Source organism: Aspergillus uvarum (genome assembly GCF_003184745.1).
Source record: "Aspergillus uvarum CBS 121591 unplaced genomic scaffold BO82scaffold_73, whole genome shotgun sequence".
Lineage (NCBI taxonomy): Eukaryota > Fungi > Ascomycota > Eurotiomycetes > Eurotiales > Aspergillaceae > Aspergillus > Aspergillus uvarum.
Genome location: NW_020291370.1, coordinates 70,072 through 87,244, shown reverse-complemented (window position 1 = coordinate 87,244; position 17,173 = coordinate 70,072). Strand labels below are relative to the sequence as shown.

General features: G+C 56.2%; 7 protein-coding genes across 7 annotated transcripts; 4 read left to right on the top strand and 3 right to left on the bottom strand.

Annotated features, from left to right (window-relative positions):
• Positions 1-124: 124 nt before the first annotated feature.
• On the top strand, positions 125-1,918 carry BO82DRAFT_386876 (uncharacterized protein). The gene is made up of 4 exons (XM_025638268.1): positions 125-743; positions 846-1,180; positions 1,368-1,659; positions 1,707-1,918. The coding sequence occupies exons 1-4, from the start codon at positions 341-343 to the stop codon at positions 1,730-1,732; spliced, it is 1,056 nt and encodes a 351-aa protein (XP_025487266.1). The 5' UTR covers positions 125-340; the 3' UTR covers positions 1,733-1,918.
• A 229-nt stretch (positions 1,919-2,147) lies between these two features.
• rrp3 (RNA-dependent ATPase RRP3) lies at positions 2,148-3,713 on the top strand. Its single transcript, XM_025636335.1, has one exon. It carries the CDS (start codon positions 2,249-2,251, stop codon positions 3,590-3,592), a length of 1,344 nt encoding a protein of 447 aa, XP_025487265.1. The 5' UTR covers positions 2,148-2,248; the 3' UTR covers positions 3,593-3,713.
• A 194-nt stretch (positions 3,714-3,907) lies between these two features.
• On the bottom strand, positions 3,908-5,663 carry BO82DRAFT_345771 (glycerol-3-phosphate dehydrogenase family protein). The gene is made up of 3 exons (XM_025633716.1): positions 5,291-5,663; positions 4,106-5,217; positions 3,908-4,051 (listed from the first exon to the last, which is right to left on the bottom strand). The coding sequence occupies exons 1-3, from the start codon at positions 5,341-5,343 to the stop codon at positions 3,978-3,980; spliced, it is 1,239 nt and encodes a 412-aa protein (XP_025487264.1). The 5' UTR covers positions 5,344-5,663; the 3' UTR covers positions 3,908-3,977.
• A 691-nt stretch (positions 5,664-6,354) lies between these two features.
• On the top strand, positions 6,355-9,125 carry BO82DRAFT_358590 (OPT family oligopeptide transporter). The gene has a single exon (XM_025636334.1). The coding sequence runs from the start codon at positions 6,577-6,579 to the stop codon at positions 8,980-8,982; it is 2,406 nt and encodes an 801-aa protein (XP_025487263.1). The 5' UTR covers positions 6,355-6,576; the 3' UTR covers positions 8,983-9,125.
• A 202-nt stretch (positions 9,126-9,327) lies between these two features.
• BO82DRAFT_358588 (uncharacterized protein) lies at positions 9,328-11,031 on the top strand. Its single transcript, XM_025636333.1, has 7 exons — positions 9,328-9,580; positions 9,633-9,652; positions 9,713-9,746; positions 9,795-9,868; positions 9,937-10,316; positions 10,390-10,485; positions 10,546-11,031. Exons 1-7 carry the CDS (start codon positions 9,403-9,405, stop codon positions 10,802-10,804), a joined length of 1,041 nt encoding a protein of 346 aa, XP_025487262.1. The 5' UTR covers positions 9,328-9,402; the 3' UTR covers positions 10,805-11,031.
• A 55-nt stretch (positions 11,032-11,086) lies between these two features.
• BO82DRAFT_436139 (uncharacterized protein) lies at positions 11,087-11,675 on the bottom strand (the record flags this gene model as incomplete). The annotated part of the gene is made up of 3 exons (XM_025641094.1): positions 11,087-11,216; positions 11,291-11,413; positions 11,479-11,675. 3 exons carry the CDS (start codon positions 11,673-11,675, stop codon positions 11,087-11,089), a joined length of 450 nt encoding a protein of 149 aa, XP_025487261.1.
• Positions 11,676-12,803: 1,128 nt separating this feature from the next.
• On the bottom strand, positions 12,804-16,443 carry BO82DRAFT_395668 (putative MFS peptide transporter; the record flags this gene model as incomplete). The annotated part of the gene is made up of 6 exons (XM_025638799.1): positions 16,005-16,443; positions 15,656-15,955; positions 15,470-15,605; positions 14,771-15,417; positions 13,960-14,682; positions 12,804-13,813 (listed from the first exon to the last, which is right to left on the bottom strand). The coding sequence occupies exons 1-6, from the start codon at positions 16,006-16,008 to the stop codon at positions 12,804-12,806; spliced, it is 2,820 nt and encodes a 939-aa protein (XP_025487260.1). The 5' UTR covers positions 16,009-16,443.
• Positions 16,444-17,173: the final 730 nt, after the last annotated feature.

Sequence of the window (17,173 nt, the reverse complement as noted above, 5' to 3'; positions counted from 1 at the left end):
GTTCTCATTACCTCTCTTTGAGGAATCAAATTGGTGCTGAAGTGTCAACAAATGTGGAGTAGATCAAAGGCGAAAGGCCGTAAGCCCTACTGCAGTAACTTATGCAGCATCCGCTAGACTCCGCCTCATCTTGACACACCCCTCCATGCCTCAAATTCCTTTTCTCCCTCACAGGCCTAGGCTGCCACCATTAATCATTCGTGCTCCTGTTTCCGCTGGCTAGTCGACTCTGCTTCATATGAGTGAGAGTACTAGCAATACCTCCGGCCTCGTGCCACGACGAAGAGCTGGAGGTAAGAGATCAGTCACAGGCTGTCGCACTTGTCGGTGAGTCTGCGTCATGTATTCCCCCACATGGACTATTCAACTCGACTTCTTATATACCACCAATAGAGCCCGGCACAAGAACTGCGACGAAGCATCTGGAGCGTGTAACAACTGCACATCCACCGGTCGACGCTGCGATGGATATGACCAGCATCATTTACCCCGAGCAAGCAAGACCAATACGCCGATTCAAACCAAATTCAAGATCGTGCCAGGCCTGGCCGGGGGAGTGCACCGGACGATGAACCGAGATGAACAACGGTGTTTCTCGTTCTTCCACCTTCGCACCATACCCGCCATGGTGGGCTTCTTCGACTTTGCCCTGTGGCAGCAATTAATCCTTCAAATGGGTCACGAGGAACCCGCCGTCTATCACGCCATTGTTGCTCTGAGTGCGTTCCACCAGAACTCTGAGAGTCAAGGAATGCCGTTATCCAAGGAAGACCTGGGCAATTCCTGGCATCGATTCGCATTGGAGCAGTCAATGCGCTCGTTCTCGCTTCTCCATACCAGCTGAGCATCCCACGACCCTCGGCTGCGGGATGTCACCTTGCTATGCTGCTTGGTCTTTGTGCTCTTGGAATGGCTGCGAGGTCAGTATGACAAGGCTTTCGGGCATCTTCATAATGGAATCCAAATTCTTAAAGAGCTTGGCGTGATGGTGACAGATGAGTCGCGTGCGCGTGCGCGTGCGCGTGCGCCCCCGGTAGAGCGAGACCTGATCGTTGCGTTCGGCCACTTGGACATTCAGTCTGCCCAGTTTGGGGAGACAAGTTCACTTATAGAAGGCGATGCCATGCAGGCTATCGCGACGTCGCAACTAGATTGTACACGCACATTCGGAACATTTCTGGTGCGCGCGAAGCACTCAACCACATTCTTGAACCGGTTTTCAAGTTTATAAATTCCGCACAGGCCCTGTCACATGAACAGGTCGCGATACAGTACGAGTCTCTCTACCAAGAGCAGATCAGACGCCGCGCAGAAGTGAACGAGTTCGCTCAGACCTTCGACCACCTCGTGCCACACAATATTACGAGCTGAGCGCGAAAGAGCAACGCGGTGCAGATGTCATTCACCTCCATCAGACAACGGCATCGTTGAATCTCGAGACCTGTCTACTGGACAGCAATGACCCCCTGCTGGACACTTATACTCCTAGATTCGAGCATCTTCTGGCTTGTGTTGAGGAGGTCACCGACAAGCTTCCTGACCGACCTAGTGTTTGCATGGACATGGGCGTCATTCCGCCGCTCTTCTTCATAGCCACCGGATGTCGGAGTTATAGAGTTCGCGAACAGGCGATTGAAGCGCTACGATCCTGGCCGCATCGTGAAGGACCATGGGATTCGAATCTAACTGCTCGTATCGCTACCGAGATCATGAAAGTGGAGTCTATGACTAGTTCGGTGCCGCCGTGTGGGGATACAGAGGAATTTGCAAGCAAACCTGCAAATGATCCTCCGGGGCCGCGCGGGGTTTCTGTGACTATTACTGAGGATCAAGATCATGCGCGATTGTCATATCATGTGGGCAATGAGCGGAATGAACGGTGGTTTAAGCTTGACAGAGCGTGAGATGTCCCTGTGTGATGTTTCTCACTATTGTGTATGTGCGATAGATAGGAAAAGAAGCCGAAGCAGTGGGTGATCGCCCTCTCACCGCCCAGCTGTCAAGGCCTTCTGCCTGATCAGCCAGGCGGTGGCAGAATACTTGATAAGACCCCCACTGATAAGCTATCGGCCCTGCGGATCAACAGTTGTTCCGCCGCTCACATGGAATTTTTTGGAAATCCTCCCGGGTTTACGCAGGACAACACCCCGGAGCTTCATGAGCCGCGACCCTTCGCTCAACCATCCGCTGTCCTCTAATTTCCTCTAGGTCCCTCATCTCCCTCAGAAAGCACAGCTCAGTACCCAAAATGGGCAAAACTGCCAAAGATGCCTCACCAGAGGCGGATGCGACCCCGGTCGCCGACACCGAACTCGAGTCAACCACGAAGCTTGCAGAAACATTCCAAGAGTTGGGAGTCATTGACTCCCTGTGTGAGGCCTGCGACTCGTTAGGCTTCAAGAAGCCCACTCCCATTCAGGCCCGTTGTATCCCCATCGCTTTAGAAGGACGAGATTTGATCGGTCTCGCTGAGACGGGAAGTGGTAAAACGGCCGCATTTGTGCTCCCGATCCTGCAAGCACTGATGGACAAACCTCAAACACTGCACTCCCTTATCGTCGCACCCACTCGAGAACTGGCGCAGCAGATCGCGCAAACCGTGGAAGCCCTGGGGTCCCTGATATCCGTGCGATGTACACTTCTGATCGGTGGTATGGACATGGTGTCGCAAGCGATGGCGCTGGGCAAGAAACCGCATGTCATCGTGGCGACGCCGGGACGTCTGTTGGATCACTTGGAAAACACGAAGGGCTTCTCGCTGAAGAATCTCAAGTACTTGGTGCTGGATGAGGCCGATCGACTTCTCGACCTAGACTTTGGTCCTATCCTCGACAAGCTTCTCCGCCTCTTGCCGCGCAGAAAGACCTACCTGTTCTCCGCGACCATGTCCAACAAGGTCGAATCCCTCCAAAGGGCATCACTGTCCGATCCCGTTCGCGTTTCCGTCTCCGCCAAGAACCAGACCGCCACGAATCTCTCCCAGTCCTACATGTTCATTCCACACAAGTTCAAAGACGTCTACCTGGTCCACCTGCTGAACGAGCGCGCGGGACAACTCGGCATTATCTTCACACGCACTGTGCACGAAACTCAGCGCCTGGCCTTCCTGCTGCGCAACCTCGGCTTTGGCGCTATCCCTATCCACGGTCAACTTTCGCAGAGCGCTCGTTTGGCGTCTTTGAGCAAGTTCCGCGCCCGGTCGCGCAATCTCCTGCTGGCCACGGACGTTGCGGCGCGTGGTTTGGATATTCCCGCCGTTGACTTCGTTCTCAACTACGATCTGCCCCAGGACAGCAAGACCTACATCCACCGTGTGGGTCGAACGGCTCGTGCCGGCAAGAGCGGTATTGCCATTTCCTTTGTCACTCAGTATGAAGTCGAGGTATGGCTACGGATCGAGGGCGTCCTGAACAAGAAGCTGGACGAGTACAAGCCGGAGAAGGACGAGGTTATGGTGTTCAGCGACCGAGTGAACGAGGCACAGCGACAAGCGGCTATGGCCATGCGGGACTTGCAGGATAAGGATACGAAGGGTCGGGGCGGACGGGGGAAGAAGAGGAACAGAGATGACATGGACCGAGAGGAGGCTTAGGGAGGATAATTTCGTCCGGGCGGACTTGATGAGAATGTGTGCATAATAGAAAAGGTGTATTGTCTGCAGCTTAACCTAGAGCGAAAAAGTTTCCATAATTCGAGATGAACTATACGACCCACATCCGTGCCGACCGTCCCCGCAGTAGTATTGAGCATCATCATCACCACCACCATCAGCTTCTGTAGTGCGATAGTCTTGCTGGAGGTTTCTGTTATACTTTGTTTGTTCCTAAAGCGCTTTCATTGATAAAGAATTTGATAATGCGTTCTTAGATCACTCGTCTTTCAGCTTGGTCGTCACTGGAACAACGATACGGTCTCAAATCATCGGTTTTATATTCGTTAACGTTACGTCTATCATGATCCAGTGGTTTCAAACCACCCTAGCCCTCAATCTTATTTCTCCCCCCAATCAATGCTGGAAGATCTTCCACCTTGGCAGTGCCCTCGAGGATATCTGTGACATGTCAGCATTAACCACTCCGTACAAGCACCAGGGTTAGGAACATACCATGAACTGCGACGAACAAGGGGAATTCCTTGAGCTTGCCCTGCTTCTCGAGGAACTCATAGACATCGTACGCGGTGGACGTGCCCTGCAGCTTCTGTCCATTAAGCTCCTTCTCCTCGATCTCCTTGACACTGACCCCCTGCTCAACCGCGTGGCAGGCCGACCGGTAATTCCGACCGGCATTGCAGGAGGAGACCAGGTCGGCCATTCCGGCGCTCTCCTCGGTGAACGTCCGCTCCTCGACGGACTTGGGGAACCAGGTGCGGCCAAACTTGACCATCTCGAGGACGCCGACGCGCATGATGGCGGCCTTGGCATTCTCGCCCCAGCCCTTGCCGGCCACGAAGCCCGACGCGAGGGCGATGATATTCTTCAGCGCGCCGCCGAGCGCCACGCCGGCGACATCGCGCACGTGATGCACGTGGAAGTAGGGCCGCGCGAACAGCGTCTCGAGCAGCTCGGCGCCGACGTGCGGCAGGTCTGGCGGCACGGGGGTGAGCTTGACGTGCGTCGGTTTCGTCTTGCACTGCCGCTGCTCGTCGATCTTGATCAGGTTGGCATCCTCCGAGTCATCCTGCTGCTTCAGGTCCATCGGCGGCACATCGTAGCCGATGGTCGTCTCGCAGAACTTCTCCGCGGCGACCTCGGGCGCGATGTTAGCCCCCGACAGCGCCCCGCAGTAGATCCCCAGCCGCTCCATGATCAGCTCCGAGTGCAGTGTAACCGTCCCATCGGAGACATCGACCCCCTTGATGCAGGAGACGGCGCGCGCGTAGGGCAGGATGTTGCCCGCGATCCCGTCGAGCGTCTTGCCGATGAACTGGTGCGGCAGGTTGAAGACGAGCAGCGTGGCATCCTTGACGGTGGACTTGAGGTCCGGGTCCGCTACCACGTTCTCCGGCAGGGCGATGTCCGGCAGGTACTTCACGTTCTCGTGGACTTGGTTGATCACCTCGGTGAGTTTGCGTTTCTGGCCGCCCAGTTTGCTGTGGTGCTTGGAGGACTCTGGGATCTCAATGTCTTCGTCAAAGACCCACATGCGCACCTCCTCTTCGAAGAGGTCAGGGTGCTCTTGGGTGTTTTCGGCGATGATCTTGGCGATGGTCGAGCCCCTGGTTGAGGAAGTGTGTGTCAGTGATGTCGGGAGGATGGGGAGGTGGTTGGCGGGGGACGGTGCGTTCGTACCAGTTTCCTGAGCCGACCACGGCGACCTTGTGCTTTCTGGTGTGACCTGTCATGGTGATTGAGCTCGCAGAGAATGTCGCGAATATAGATGCTGAATTGAAGCGTTCATAAGAAGAGAATCCATGGTCGAATGGTTTATAGATCTGGCTGGGAGCGCAGGCCGCGGCAGATTCCAGGGCGGTGACGTTGATGGTTGATGGGAGGAGGACGTCATTGTGACTTTCTCTCTTTCCCCCACTCCTTCTTTTTCTCAACCTGCTCGACTGCCTTGATTCCTTGACTGGCACCTGTCACCTTTCACTTCTCACGTCAAACCAACAGTCCAATCTTGTTTGTGAGGGTCACGGTTACTGTCGGAAGCTTCTCTGTAGTTCAGAGTACAGCAACCTCGATCTGGCCGGAGACATCGTCGATCGCTCCGGTGGCCGTCCACGGATGCGACCTCAGAAGAAGTGGCTCACGCTTGGCCACCGCCACCCACCACAACCACCACCGGCCGCTTTATCCCTGCTCCTGCTGCATTGGTGCGTTCCCTGTATGACCTTTACGGAATGATCTTCACAATGACTGACTAGGATTTCAAACAAAAGTGACAGTGACAATGATCTTCTCTCTCCCTCGAGAAAATGCCCGGTATCTAAACCCGTGGGGATTTGAGCAAGACGACCACCAGCAGTCCCAGACTCCCAGAGTCGACCCACTCCAAACGAGCTTTTCCCGCGCAAGCTTCAGATAAGAAAAAATCACTGGTCAGTCGGCCACGTGAGCCGCGTGTGCCCTTCGGTGTAAACTCCACCACGCCGCAATCAGTCAATTCCCCCGAGAAAAAAAGAAGCCAGAGTCAAAACACCAGAGCAGAAACCGATCCAGCCAGGCTCTTTCTTCTGGCTCAGGCACGGTCCGTTGACTAAGTTTAATCCCGCTCGGCGAATCAGCGCCCTTGCAGCGTCTAAGCTAAGAATGATTCGGCGGATCGCGAATAAGATTCCACAGATAACGCCATCTTTCATCCACCAGTCTGGCCCTGTGCCAAAGCCCTTGCATCCACCTAACCTTACCATGCATCCAGTCGCATCCCGTGGCTTCGGAATTCGCCCGAACAACATGCATGTTTGTGACCATTTCTGGCATTAGGCCTGTCGTGTTGGCGAGCACGCCATTTTGCCCAGAAACTAATGACAAACTGCCTATTCTCCTCTATAAGGCCGCGCGCGCTCACCATGATGCCGCGATGCTTCTCCTCGCCATAGCAAAGAATCACACCCTTCTGGGCTCGACAGTACAAGATGGGTCTGCCCACCATCTTTCGTCGGAAACACGACTCTGATGGGTCGGAGGACGCTGCCTCAGGAGCCAGATCCACCGGCTACAGCGAGAACCCGACACTCACACCCACATCCGAGACGCCTTCGATCACCAATGTCCCAGTGGACAATCTGAAGCGGGATCCGGAGCGCGACCCGAAATCTGGAGAGCCGACCGTGGCCGAGACGGAGGTCGAGGACGATCCTGAGATCACCGCTCTGCCGCTGGAGGTCCGCCAACTAGTCAGTCTGACCGACGATCCGACGCTGCCCACGATTACCTTCCGCTACTTTGTGCTATGTATTATCTTTGTTTGCCCCGGAGCTTTCCTGTCGATGATGAGTCACTTCCGTACTCGGGAGGCTCCGTATTCCGTCTTCTTCGTCCAGATTGCGTGTCACTACGCCGGCCACTTCTTGGCTCGAGTGCTTCCAGCCTGGGAGGTTAGGTTGCCTTTCACCCGCTGGTCGTTCAACCTCAACCCCGCGCCATGGAGCATCAAGGAGCACGTGCTCGTCACCTTGACTGCCGCCTCCGGAGCAACCTACAATCTAGGATACACCCCGATCGCCATGGCCGAACTATTCTATGGTGAGCGGGTCAATGCCGGGGTTGCCATTTTCTTCATGTTTGCGATTGTGTGGATCGGATACGCGTTTGCCGCCCTCGTGCGTCAGGTCTTGCTGTACGACCCCATGTTCATCTGGCCTCAGGCACTCATGCAGACGACCCTTTTCGAGAGTTTCCGCAAACAGGACCGATCGTCGCCCCTTGCGCGCCGACAAATGAAGATCTTCTTCTTCTCGCTGCTGGGTATGACGCTTTGGCAATTCCTGCCGGAGTATGTCTTCCCCTTCACCTCGTCCCTGGCCTTCTTGTGTTGGGTTGCCCCCCGCAACCCGGTGGCCAACTTCATCGGCTCTGGCATCGGAGGAATGGGCTTTCTGAACTTGTCGCTCGATTGGTCCAACATCAACTGGAACGGGTCGTCGATCCTGTTGACTCCCTGGTGGACCCAGGTGGTCTTGTTCGCCGCGTTTGTGTTCAACTGTTGGGTGCTCTTACCCGCGGCCAAATGGGGCAATCTGGGGTCGTTTAAGCACGGACTGATGTCGAATTCGCTGATGACGGCGAACGGCACCACCTATCCCACCTTGAAGGTGGTGACATCTGACTATAACCTCAATGAGACCGCCTACGAGCAATATGGACCGATGTACATGGGTCTTCAGAATGCCTGGGCGACATTCTTTGACTATGCCAAAATCACTGCCGCCGTCACCTGGATCTTGACCTTTGGGTGGACACAGGTCTACACCAATGTGAAAAAGTTTATTGCTTCCCGCAAGAAGGTTTCAGAGACTCCCAATCAAGGCCTCAACTGGCAGTATCACGACCGGCTGAATGTGCTGCAACGGGCCTACAAAGAAGTACCTCTGTGGTGGTACGTGGCTCTCTTCATGGCTGGGTTCGTGGCTCTGATTGTCATCCTGGCTTGTGGTTACCTCTGGATTCCCATCTGGACGCTCTTTGTCGGGCTGTCGACCGCCGGCGTGCTGGTATTGCCGTTTGGTTTCTTGTACGCTATTTCGAACTACCAGATCGCTGCTGGCTCATTCAACGAACTGGTTTATGGCTACATGGTGGAGACCAAAGCGGGCGCCGGACACCGTCACCCTTGCGGACCCTCGGTGTATGGCTCTATCGCCGGTGATGCATGGTACCGGGCGCAGTACATGCTTCAGGACCAGAAGATTGGACACTACATGCATATTCCTCCCAAAACTGTCTTCTTCTCACAGGTCTTTGGTACAATCCTGGGCATTCCGATCAATTATGCGGTGATCCGATGGGTGCTCAACACCAAGGGTGACTATTTGTCCGGTGCGAAGACCGATCCGCTTGGGCAGTGGTCTGGACAGTCCCTGAAGTCCTCCAACACGCTTGGTGTCCAGTACGCCGTGCTTGGTCCCAGCCGTCTATTCAAGGAAGCTGAGATGAGGCCCCTGCCGTGGGCGTTCCTGGTGGGAGCGGTCCTGCCACCCATTCTCTACATCGCGCATCGCCTGCTGCCCAGGTCGCTGCGGATCGACCTGTGGAACGTCAGCATCTTCTTCTCGGGGATGGCGGTCTTTTACGGTAATCTGAGCACGGGATACACGTCGGCCTTTATCGGTGGCTACGTGGTGATGTACTGGGCCTACCGCCACCGCTTTGAGGTGTGGAAGCGGTACAGCTATATGATCGCGGCGGCGTTCGACGCAGGGTTCAACTTAAACATGCTGTTGATCTTCTTGTTCTTTGGGTCCGGCAAGCGGGTGTCTATGCCCAACTGGTGGGGAAATAACGCCGATTCCGTGGAACGATGCTTTGCATTGGATTCGTGATGATGGGAAGGGCGGAGTCGAAAAGTCTGAGCGGTTATGAATTTTGCATATATAATGAGGTGCTCGTATGGATGAGACGACTAGATTAGCTTAGTATATAATGATGAGTGATACGAGTTAAAATTTAAAAGATGATGACATAGGATACGAAGTCGAGCTCAATCATAAATTGGACGATCGGGGAGGGATCTTGGTTGGTGGTGGAGGGAGGGCAGTGCACCGCCGCCGGATGTCATTTGCCGGATCTGCAAGTGGCCGAGTCAATGATGCGTTCATCCATCCAACCTTATTTCCCCAGCATAAAATCCCACCCCGCCGTCCCAATTTCCCCATTGCGAAGGCAAAAAAGTGTCAAATATTCTCCCGGTGGAGCAATCATGCCCCCGTTCTCTGTATCTCACTCTTCTACGGCACCTCATCATGGAGGCAGCCGGCGCAGCAGCTGCAGCGAGTAACGTCACCGGCAGCCCCGGCCACGGCTGGCTGCGGACGACGAATTTGGCTTTGGCGACGGTGGGGATCGCCGTGTGCACCCCGTTGCTGGTGATGCGGATCTACACGAAGATTCGGATTATGAAGAAATTCTGGTGGGATGACGGTGAGTACGCTCTCAAGCTTGGCTGGGACACGGCTGACTGTTGCTGTCGCAGTGTGTTTAATATGCGCATGGGTATGTCGCTTTTTTTTTTTTTTTTGAGCCTTGCAAACAGAGGGTGCTCACACACGACAGGTCATTTCCATGGCGACGCAGGGGACTATCATCTGTAGGTCGCATCCCATCGCTTGAGGGAAATGCGCACTAACTGAAGCAGACGGATTCGAGCACGCGCACATCGGCGTGCATATCTGGTTTCTGACGCCAGACCAGATCAACACCTACCTCAAGGTGCGCGCAGCCTCCCCCCATTCCTCTCTAACCATCAAAGTGCATGCACTAACCACGGAGAGGGCAAGGTCGTCGTCCCCGCCGCAACAATTTACATCTCCAGCCTGGCGCTGGCCAAGATCGCCCTCCTGATGCTCTACTACCGGCTGCTCAGCATGATTCGGTTCTGGCAGTACGTGATCAACGGCGTGGCGATCTTCATCATCGCGTATAGCATCGCGCTCACGCTGGCGCTCATCTTCGCGTGCCACCCCGTCGGCCGGAACTGGGACGTCACCGACACGACGGGCGGGTGCATCAGTCGGCCCGGGATCTACATGGCAACCGCGGTGACGAATACGCTAAGCGACGTGCTGTTGATCCTGATTCCCGTACCGATTGTCATGAATTTGACGTTGCCGACGGTGCAGAAGGTGGGGATCTCTGGGATGTTTTTGGTGGGGTGTTTGTACGTTTCCCTTTGGGTGTTGGGTGGCTGGATGGGTAAGACGGTATGGTTGGCTAATGGTTTTGCGCCACAGGACAATCGTCACGAGTATCGTGCGACTGGCGACGTTATGGCCGCTGGTGACCTCAGTGGATCCGACGTATAAGCTTTCGTTGGCGAGTGTGTTTATGTACGTCCCAACCCCGTCTTAGTTTAATAAAGAGATGAAGTGTGCTGACACCGCATCCAGCATCATCGAAGCCAACTTCATCATCATCTGCGGCTGCCTGCCGTACTTCCGGCAGTTCTTGCGCTTCCACTGCCCCTGGCTCATCGGCATCCACAATTCCACCGCCGAGAGCAACAGCCGGGGCTCGTCGACGGGCGAGACACCCCCGTGCAAAGCGCGGAAGCCCGGGTTGAGTCAGTTGCAGGATGATATCGGGATGGCGTTGACGGAGTCTCCGTTACCAATGGAAAATGGGCGGGGGTATTTCTCGGCTGTTTGAGCGGGTAGTGTCGCGGTGCGATTCTTCTCTGGGGCCTCAGTTGTTGTTTCTTTGTTGTTCTCTTTTGGTTTGGCTTCCTTCGCTTTTTCTTCTTCTTCTGTATTTCCACTTTTTTCTTTCCCCCCCCTTCTTCGTGGTCTGTTTTGTCATGTTTGGAGTGATACCCCATTCTTAGATTGATACAGAAGATGTATAGTATATGGTTCGTGAAGTGTAAGAATACAACGCAATCTCATCTCTATCCTCCTTCCCCATGATAACTAGTTCACACCCTAGAAAAGACTAAGAACAAACCGGCGAGGTAGTCGGCGCCACCGCCGCATTCGTCGGGTTCGTCTGCGAGCACCCATCCACATATCCGAGCAGGAAGTCATCCTCGGCCGCCTTGTATGCCGCACCGCAGTTGGGGTCACTATCTCGTCAGCCTGCCTCTACCCTGCACCCCCCAATTTTACCGTGGAAGAATTTGAGTCAGAAAGGACATACCTCGCACCACCCGACGCATTGTTAAAGTAACTGCAGATGTCATGCGACCAGCAGTCCTGGGTGTAGACGTTGCCGATGGCCGTGCCGGTGCATCCGGCGCCGCAGCGGCCGTTGCACGAGTAGCTTCTCAGGTCAGAATGTGTACAGTATAGGAAGGATTGTGCGTAGAGATAAGACGGATGACGTACTCTCCTCCCGCACTGTTCTCGCCGTAGTTACTGCCCACCACGCCGGTGTACGTGCAGCTCTGACCGGCGCTGTTGGTCCATGATGCCGTCGCGGTGGCGCCGACTTTCAGGCAGGTGACGGAGCGTCTGTGGAGGGGGGAGGGACTGGCGAGGGTGAGGGTGGTGGTTGCGAGGAGGGTGAGGAGGAGGGTGAGCATTTTGATTCTGGACTTGATGTAAATAGGAATGGGATGGGGCTGGGGGGGTGCTGTCTACTGGGTTTGTTGTCTGGGAGGGTGGCTCTTATATACTGTTGTGGGGCGGCACGGTTCTGCAGTGATGAACGCTGAAGACTTCAACAGCTGGACTACATTAAGGTTGACGGGTATGTACCCCGTGTCGGGGGGATGACATGCAGGAGCTCGGGGAATTTCTCGGACCTGTCAGAGAGTCTAGTGGTGGCTGTCTGCCTGCAAATTGCATCAGAGGTCCTAAAATGGCGAGCGGACGGGATGCCGAGGTGATATAGTGGTGGGTGACAAGTGGGTGCCTGGTTGGAGTTAGACTGGGCCAGTTCCTGGTGCAAGTGACGGGTCATTCTGATGTATAAGTCTGCAGACTCTGGCTTTGTCTTTTGTCTAGTCGATGAGCTTGTCCTTTCTCGAAACTGAATGATCTGTGCAGTCGTGCACCTGTAGCCGAGGTATAAAGCGCAGCTAGGGTTGTTGTATACTCCCGCCGCGCGGTTTGTGTCGGTATGCTTAGCAGAAGCCAAGTTGGCACTGAGAACAACATATCTGGAGGGGAAAAGCCCCTGGATAGCTCCACACCAGCTACTACAGCCTATAATCTATATTCATAGACATGTATCTTCTTCCAGGCAGTGAACATAAACCATATCGTATAGCGTATTCCTATCGATACCGGCTTATCGCGGCGACGTCATGCACGTGACCTGCTGACTGATCCACCCCCTCCATCTCCCCGCTCACGCGACTCTTCCAGCGTCGCATCACATCGCATCGCAACCACTCTCTGTTTACTTCCTCTCTTCCGCTCCACACAACTCAACGCAACACACACACTCTCTCTCCTACCAGACCATATACCGTGAGTCCTATCACCAAATCACAACCCACCGTCCACAACCGCCAAACTAACACCCAATGCCGAAGACCAAACCCAAGCTCGACCCTCACCCCCGCTCCCCACCTTACCAATCACCACCCCACAAAATGTCTCCCCCACCCCAGCCCTCCATTCTCATAATCGGCTCCCTCAACACCGACTTCGTCACCTACACGCCACGCTGCCCGCTCGCCGGCGAGACCCTCACAGCGACCAGCCTAACCATCTCCGCCGGCGGCAAAGGCGCCAACCAAGCCGTCGCATGCGGCCGCGCCGCCCACACCACACCCACCACGCACTCCGCGAACGTCTACATGGTCGGCGCCGTGGGGGCCAACGACCCGTACTACTCTGCCCTGATGCGGCCGCTGCTCGAGGGCTCCGGCGTCAGCGTGGCAGGCGTGGCCGAGCGGGCAGACGCGAGCACGGGGTCGGCGACGATCATCGTCGAGGAGGACAGCGGCGAGAACCGGATTGCGGTGGTGCCTGGGGCGAATCACGTGGGGATGAGTTCCGTGGAAGAGGTGGTGCAAGGCGTGGAGGGGTTGGTTTCTTCGCCAAGTGATAAGGGGGAGGGCAAGGTGGTGGTGCTGCAGGGGGAGATTCCCCGGTCTACGGTCTTGGGGTTGTTGGAGCATTATAACCAGCGGGATGCAGATGCCCATGTCGTGTTTAACCCCGCGCCGGTGTTTCCGGAGGGGATTCCGCTGGATGCGCTGAGGGGGACGAGTGTGCTGGTTATGAATGAGACGGAGGCGGTGTTGATGGCGAAAGCGCTGGGGCTGGAGCAGGGGGCCGGCTCGCTGGTGGAGGAGGACCCCGAGACGCTGGCCCGCGTGCTGGCGCCGCGGTTCCATCAGGCGGCTGAGGTCGGGATCGTGCTCATCACGCTCGGCGCCAAGGGGGCCTTCTTCTCGACCCGCTCCGGTACGAGCGGATGCGTGGTCGCGGAGAAGGTGGCCAAGGTCGTCGATACCACCGCCGCCGGGGATACGTTTGTCGGGTACTTCACGGCGGCGTTTGCGCGGTTCGTGGCGCAGGGGAGGCGGTTGGAGGAGTTTGATGGCCTCGTGGAGGGCGCGGTGAGGCAGGCGAATCGCGCGGCGGCTGGGTGTGTGCAGCGCAAGGGGGCCATGCAGAGCATTCCCTTTGCTTATGAGGTTGATTCCGATGCTTAGGCGGAAGGTGGGTTGTAAGAATAGTACGATGTACAGTACAGTATTGGTGACTATGATGTGGTGATAGACGTGTAGAGATTAGATTAATTCACTAGACATACCCTCGATTCTTCCATCAATCATACATGAACCCATTAACCCTCACTATGCCCCCCAGCCCACCACCAACTCAAGTAAACGAAAGTAAGCTACCCACTCTTCACCACCTCCTTCTCCTCCCCGACAACACTCGGCTCACTCCTCGCCACCTCCTCGCCGTCATAATCCTTCTCATTCGTCATGAACTGGTCGTTATTAAGATGCTTGAACCGGAACCAGAACAGCACGCCCTGCACGGCAAGCGCAATCGCCGGCGCAGCCCAGATCCAGATAAGGTAGGGGTCCTCGGTGACAGGCACGAGGATCTCGCCGAGGGCACTGCTAAGCGCGGTCATGAACAAGAACACAGCCATGACGAGGCCGCGCATGCTGGCGGGCGAGCGCGCGTACGCCAGCTCGTACGCCGTGACATTGCAGAAGATCTCGGACAGCGCCGACAGGATGGTGTTGGGCAGTTGCCACCAGATGCTGATGGGGGAGACGCCCGTTGCGCACGAGGAGGCGTAGTACCCGCAGGGCGAGGTCTTGTAGACGCGGTACTGCACGATGGCGCCCGCCACGCCGCCGATCGTCGCCAGAAAGAACCCGAACGTGATGCGCGTGATCCGCCCAGGGTGGCAGTTGTACTTGTGCAGGAGCGGGTAGATGCCATAATTCAGAATGGGCACCGCCACGATGATCGTCAGCGCGTTGAAGTTGTTCAGCAGGTCGTTCGGCGCGCCGTTGGTCGTCATCGAGGCACCCTGGTTCGACAGCACGGAGCCGATGCCCCCGTCGTTCAGGTTGTAGATCGGGAAGTAGAAGAAGATCTCGGTGGCCACTGTTGTCGCGTTAGTATATGAAGAGGCGTGGTTGGGGTGGTGGTGGATGAAGAGGGAATGAGGGTTGGGGAGGGGACAGGGGCATACCCAATGTTCTCCGCACATCGTCGACCAACTTATCCGACCAGTTCACGGTGATCCCCTTAGCCGCCAGGACACTCGGCTTGGCGGCATCAAAGAAGTTCTTGCGCCACACCTGGAACTTGTTCTCGCGCAGCGCGGTCATGGTGATCTTGACGGCCTGGCCCAGCTCCGAGTTCCCGCTGGGCGGCAGCCGGTAGGTCTTCTTGTAGACCAGGGCCAGCACGACGGGCAGGAGGAAGTAGACCAGCCCCGCCAGCAGGAAGGCTAGCCAGTAGCCCACATACTTTTCAGCGTAGGTGGTGGCCAGCATGTAGAAGGCCCCGACGTTGACCACCCCGTAGAAGATCAGCATCGTGCGCGTAGCAGTCATCTCCGGGTCGACGATCACTCTCTCCCCGGACTTGAGAGTCTTGGTGTACTGCTTCTGGTGGCGGAACTGGTCCAGCACCGTGGGCGCGATGTTGGGCTTGAAGACTCCGGCCCCGAAGGCCAGCATCAGCAGCCCGATGATGAACGGGGGCGCCGCGTGCGACTGGCCCTGCTGCAGCACAGACGGGATGGCGCCGATGATCTGGATGATGTGCGCCACACCGCAGATGGCCACGCCGATGCAGATCGCCTTGTACCGGCCGATGTGGACGTCGGCCCACCTGAAGACTGGTCAGTGGACCTGGCGGAGAAGGTGGATGGGAGAGACCTTACCATCCTCCAAAGATGGGAATCACGTAGGCCAGGAACTGGAACAGCAGGACCAAAGCATCACTGGCCTGTAGACCCATGTTCAGGGCACCGGCGGTCTCTTGCGTGCCCCGTGGCGGAGCACCAGCCCCGTTACCACCTATACTGGGTGAGCGAATGCCACGGGCCAGATGTGAGCAGGCACCATACCTTTGGGCAGCGGGAACTCGATGAAGTTGGAAAACACCGTCTGCGCACCATAGTAGGAGGCACGCTCGGCGAACTCGACCAAGCAGAGCGAGTAGGCCACGATGGGCAGGTTGGCGGGGATCTTGCGCAGGCTGCTCGCCTCCTCGTCCGTGGGAGCGGGGTAGTCCTCGTCGTCAATAGCCGTGGCGTCGACCTCGTAGTTCAGCTTCTCCGGGTCGGGTTGGGTGGCATGGCTGATCACGGTGGTCACCTCGCCATGGTTGATGGCGTCGACGACCTGGTTTTCTGCAGCTAGGGCAGCTGGTGCATGTTAGTGAGGGAGTTTCACTAATCGAAGAAGAAAACATACGCATTGTGACAGGTGGCGATGGCTGGGGTCAGGGGGTGCGGACACAACAGCAGCAGGAAAGCACCGACAGCATCGCGTGGGTTGTTCTTATATCTCCATCGCTCAAACACAGGACGGACCCCCGGCGGCGATATGACCTTGCCAAGGATGGTAGGGCGAGTTCAAGCAATCTCACAACCGTCGGACAGCGAGGGGGACGTAACACTGAGGCGAGCCTGGGGGTGATTGCAGGAAGACCCAAAAGCACTAGACCGGGGCTCGAAGCCTAGTTAGGGTTAGCTGATACTTATCAGCCCGCATGCAAAGGGCGAATGCACCAATCCCAGCGTCGACACGGACAATGATAAGAGATGCACGGGAACTTGCGCCATCGAGCCCAGGTCCAGTCGCGGTGGGTGTACAGATTAATACCTGATAATCGACATTGACGCCATTCGTGTGTTGGGGTTGGTGCATGCATCCAGATCGGGTGTGACCAATTCGGTTGCCTTCGAAATCATCCCGGGGATGTCAATTGGTCGCCATGGCCTTCAGCTGGTGGTAACTAGGTGGTAACTAAAGGTTGACCCTGGTAGAATCAACATCTCATTTCATCCACCGGGGTCTACCGATATGCAAAGCAATACCAAGATTCCAAGCCGGCAGCCCCTGCCCAGCACGCTTGGCTTCCCACGAAGCCTTCTTGTCTTTGCTCATCTCCCTCGCCCAGCAACAACCACCACCACCACCACAACATCCAAGACAGAGGCTTCGCTTGGCGGATTACACCCTAGCACAAGGTGATATCCGTATCGATCATCGGCAGAAATCCCAATTTCCCACTTCCCTATCGCATGCGACCGTTACGAATCGCCACTGAAAATGGGTTGAGCCAGGATCCCCATCCTGGGTAACCGACCGGGGCCTGGCTGGCTCTGTCGTTCGTGCTTCCTAGTCTCAGCTCTCAGTCCCCAGCAGATACATCGTGGGGAACGCACGAGCAAGTGCGCCAATTCGAGTAAAACCTCCGCTCCTAGTTCCTACATCGCGTGGTGGACGACGGTCGTGGGTCGGAACGTGGCGTGGCGTGGCTCTTATCGCCGTCCCTCGACCTGTTCGTGCGACTAGAGTTTCCCACCGTAGAGCATAAGACCGTCGTATATACACTAGAAGGTGGCCACGGACTTCGA

Coding starts and splice junctions, on each gene's coding strand:
- BO82DRAFT_358588 (XM_025636333.1), top strand. CDS start 9,403: ATGGAGGCAGCCGGCGCAGCAGCTGCAGCGAGTAACGTCACCGGCAGC. Junction 9,747..9,794: donor GACGCAGGGGACTATCATCT/GTAGGTCGCATC, acceptor TAACTGAAGCAG/ACGGATTCGAGCACGCGCAC. Junction 10,317..10,389: donor ATGTTTTTGGTGGGGTGTTT/GTACGTTTCCCT, acceptor TTTGCGCCACAG/GACAATCGTCACGAGTATCG.
- BO82DRAFT_358590 (XM_025636334.1), top strand. CDS start 6,577: ATGGGTCTGCCCACCATCTTTCGTCGGAAACACGACTCTGATGGGTCG.
- rrp3 (XM_025636335.1), top strand. CDS start 2,249: ATGGGCAAAACTGCCAAAGATGCCTCACCAGAGGCGGATGCGACCCCG.
- BO82DRAFT_345771 (XM_025633716.1), bottom strand. CDS start 5,343: ATGACAGGTCACACCAGAAAGCACAAGGTCGCCGTGGTCGGCTCAGGA. Junction 5,218..5,290: donor GTGGTCGGCTCAGGAAACTG/GTACGAACGCAC, acceptor TTCCTCAACCAG/GGGCTCGACCATCGCCAAGA. Junction 4,052..4,105: donor CTTGTTCGTCGCAGTTCATG/GTATGTTCCTAA, acceptor GACATGTCACAG/ATATCCTCGAGGGCACTGCC.
- BO82DRAFT_386876 (XM_025638268.1), top strand. CDS start 341: ATGTATTCCCCCACATGGACTATTCAACTCGACTTCTTATATACCACC. Junction 744..845: donor GTTCCACCAGAACTCTGAGA/GTCAAGGAATGC, acceptor ATACCAGCTGAG/CATCCCACGACCCTCGGCTG. Junction 1,660..1,706: donor GCTACGATCCTGGCCGCATC/GTGAAGGACCAT, acceptor ATCGCTACCGAG/ATCATGAAAGTGGAGTCTAT.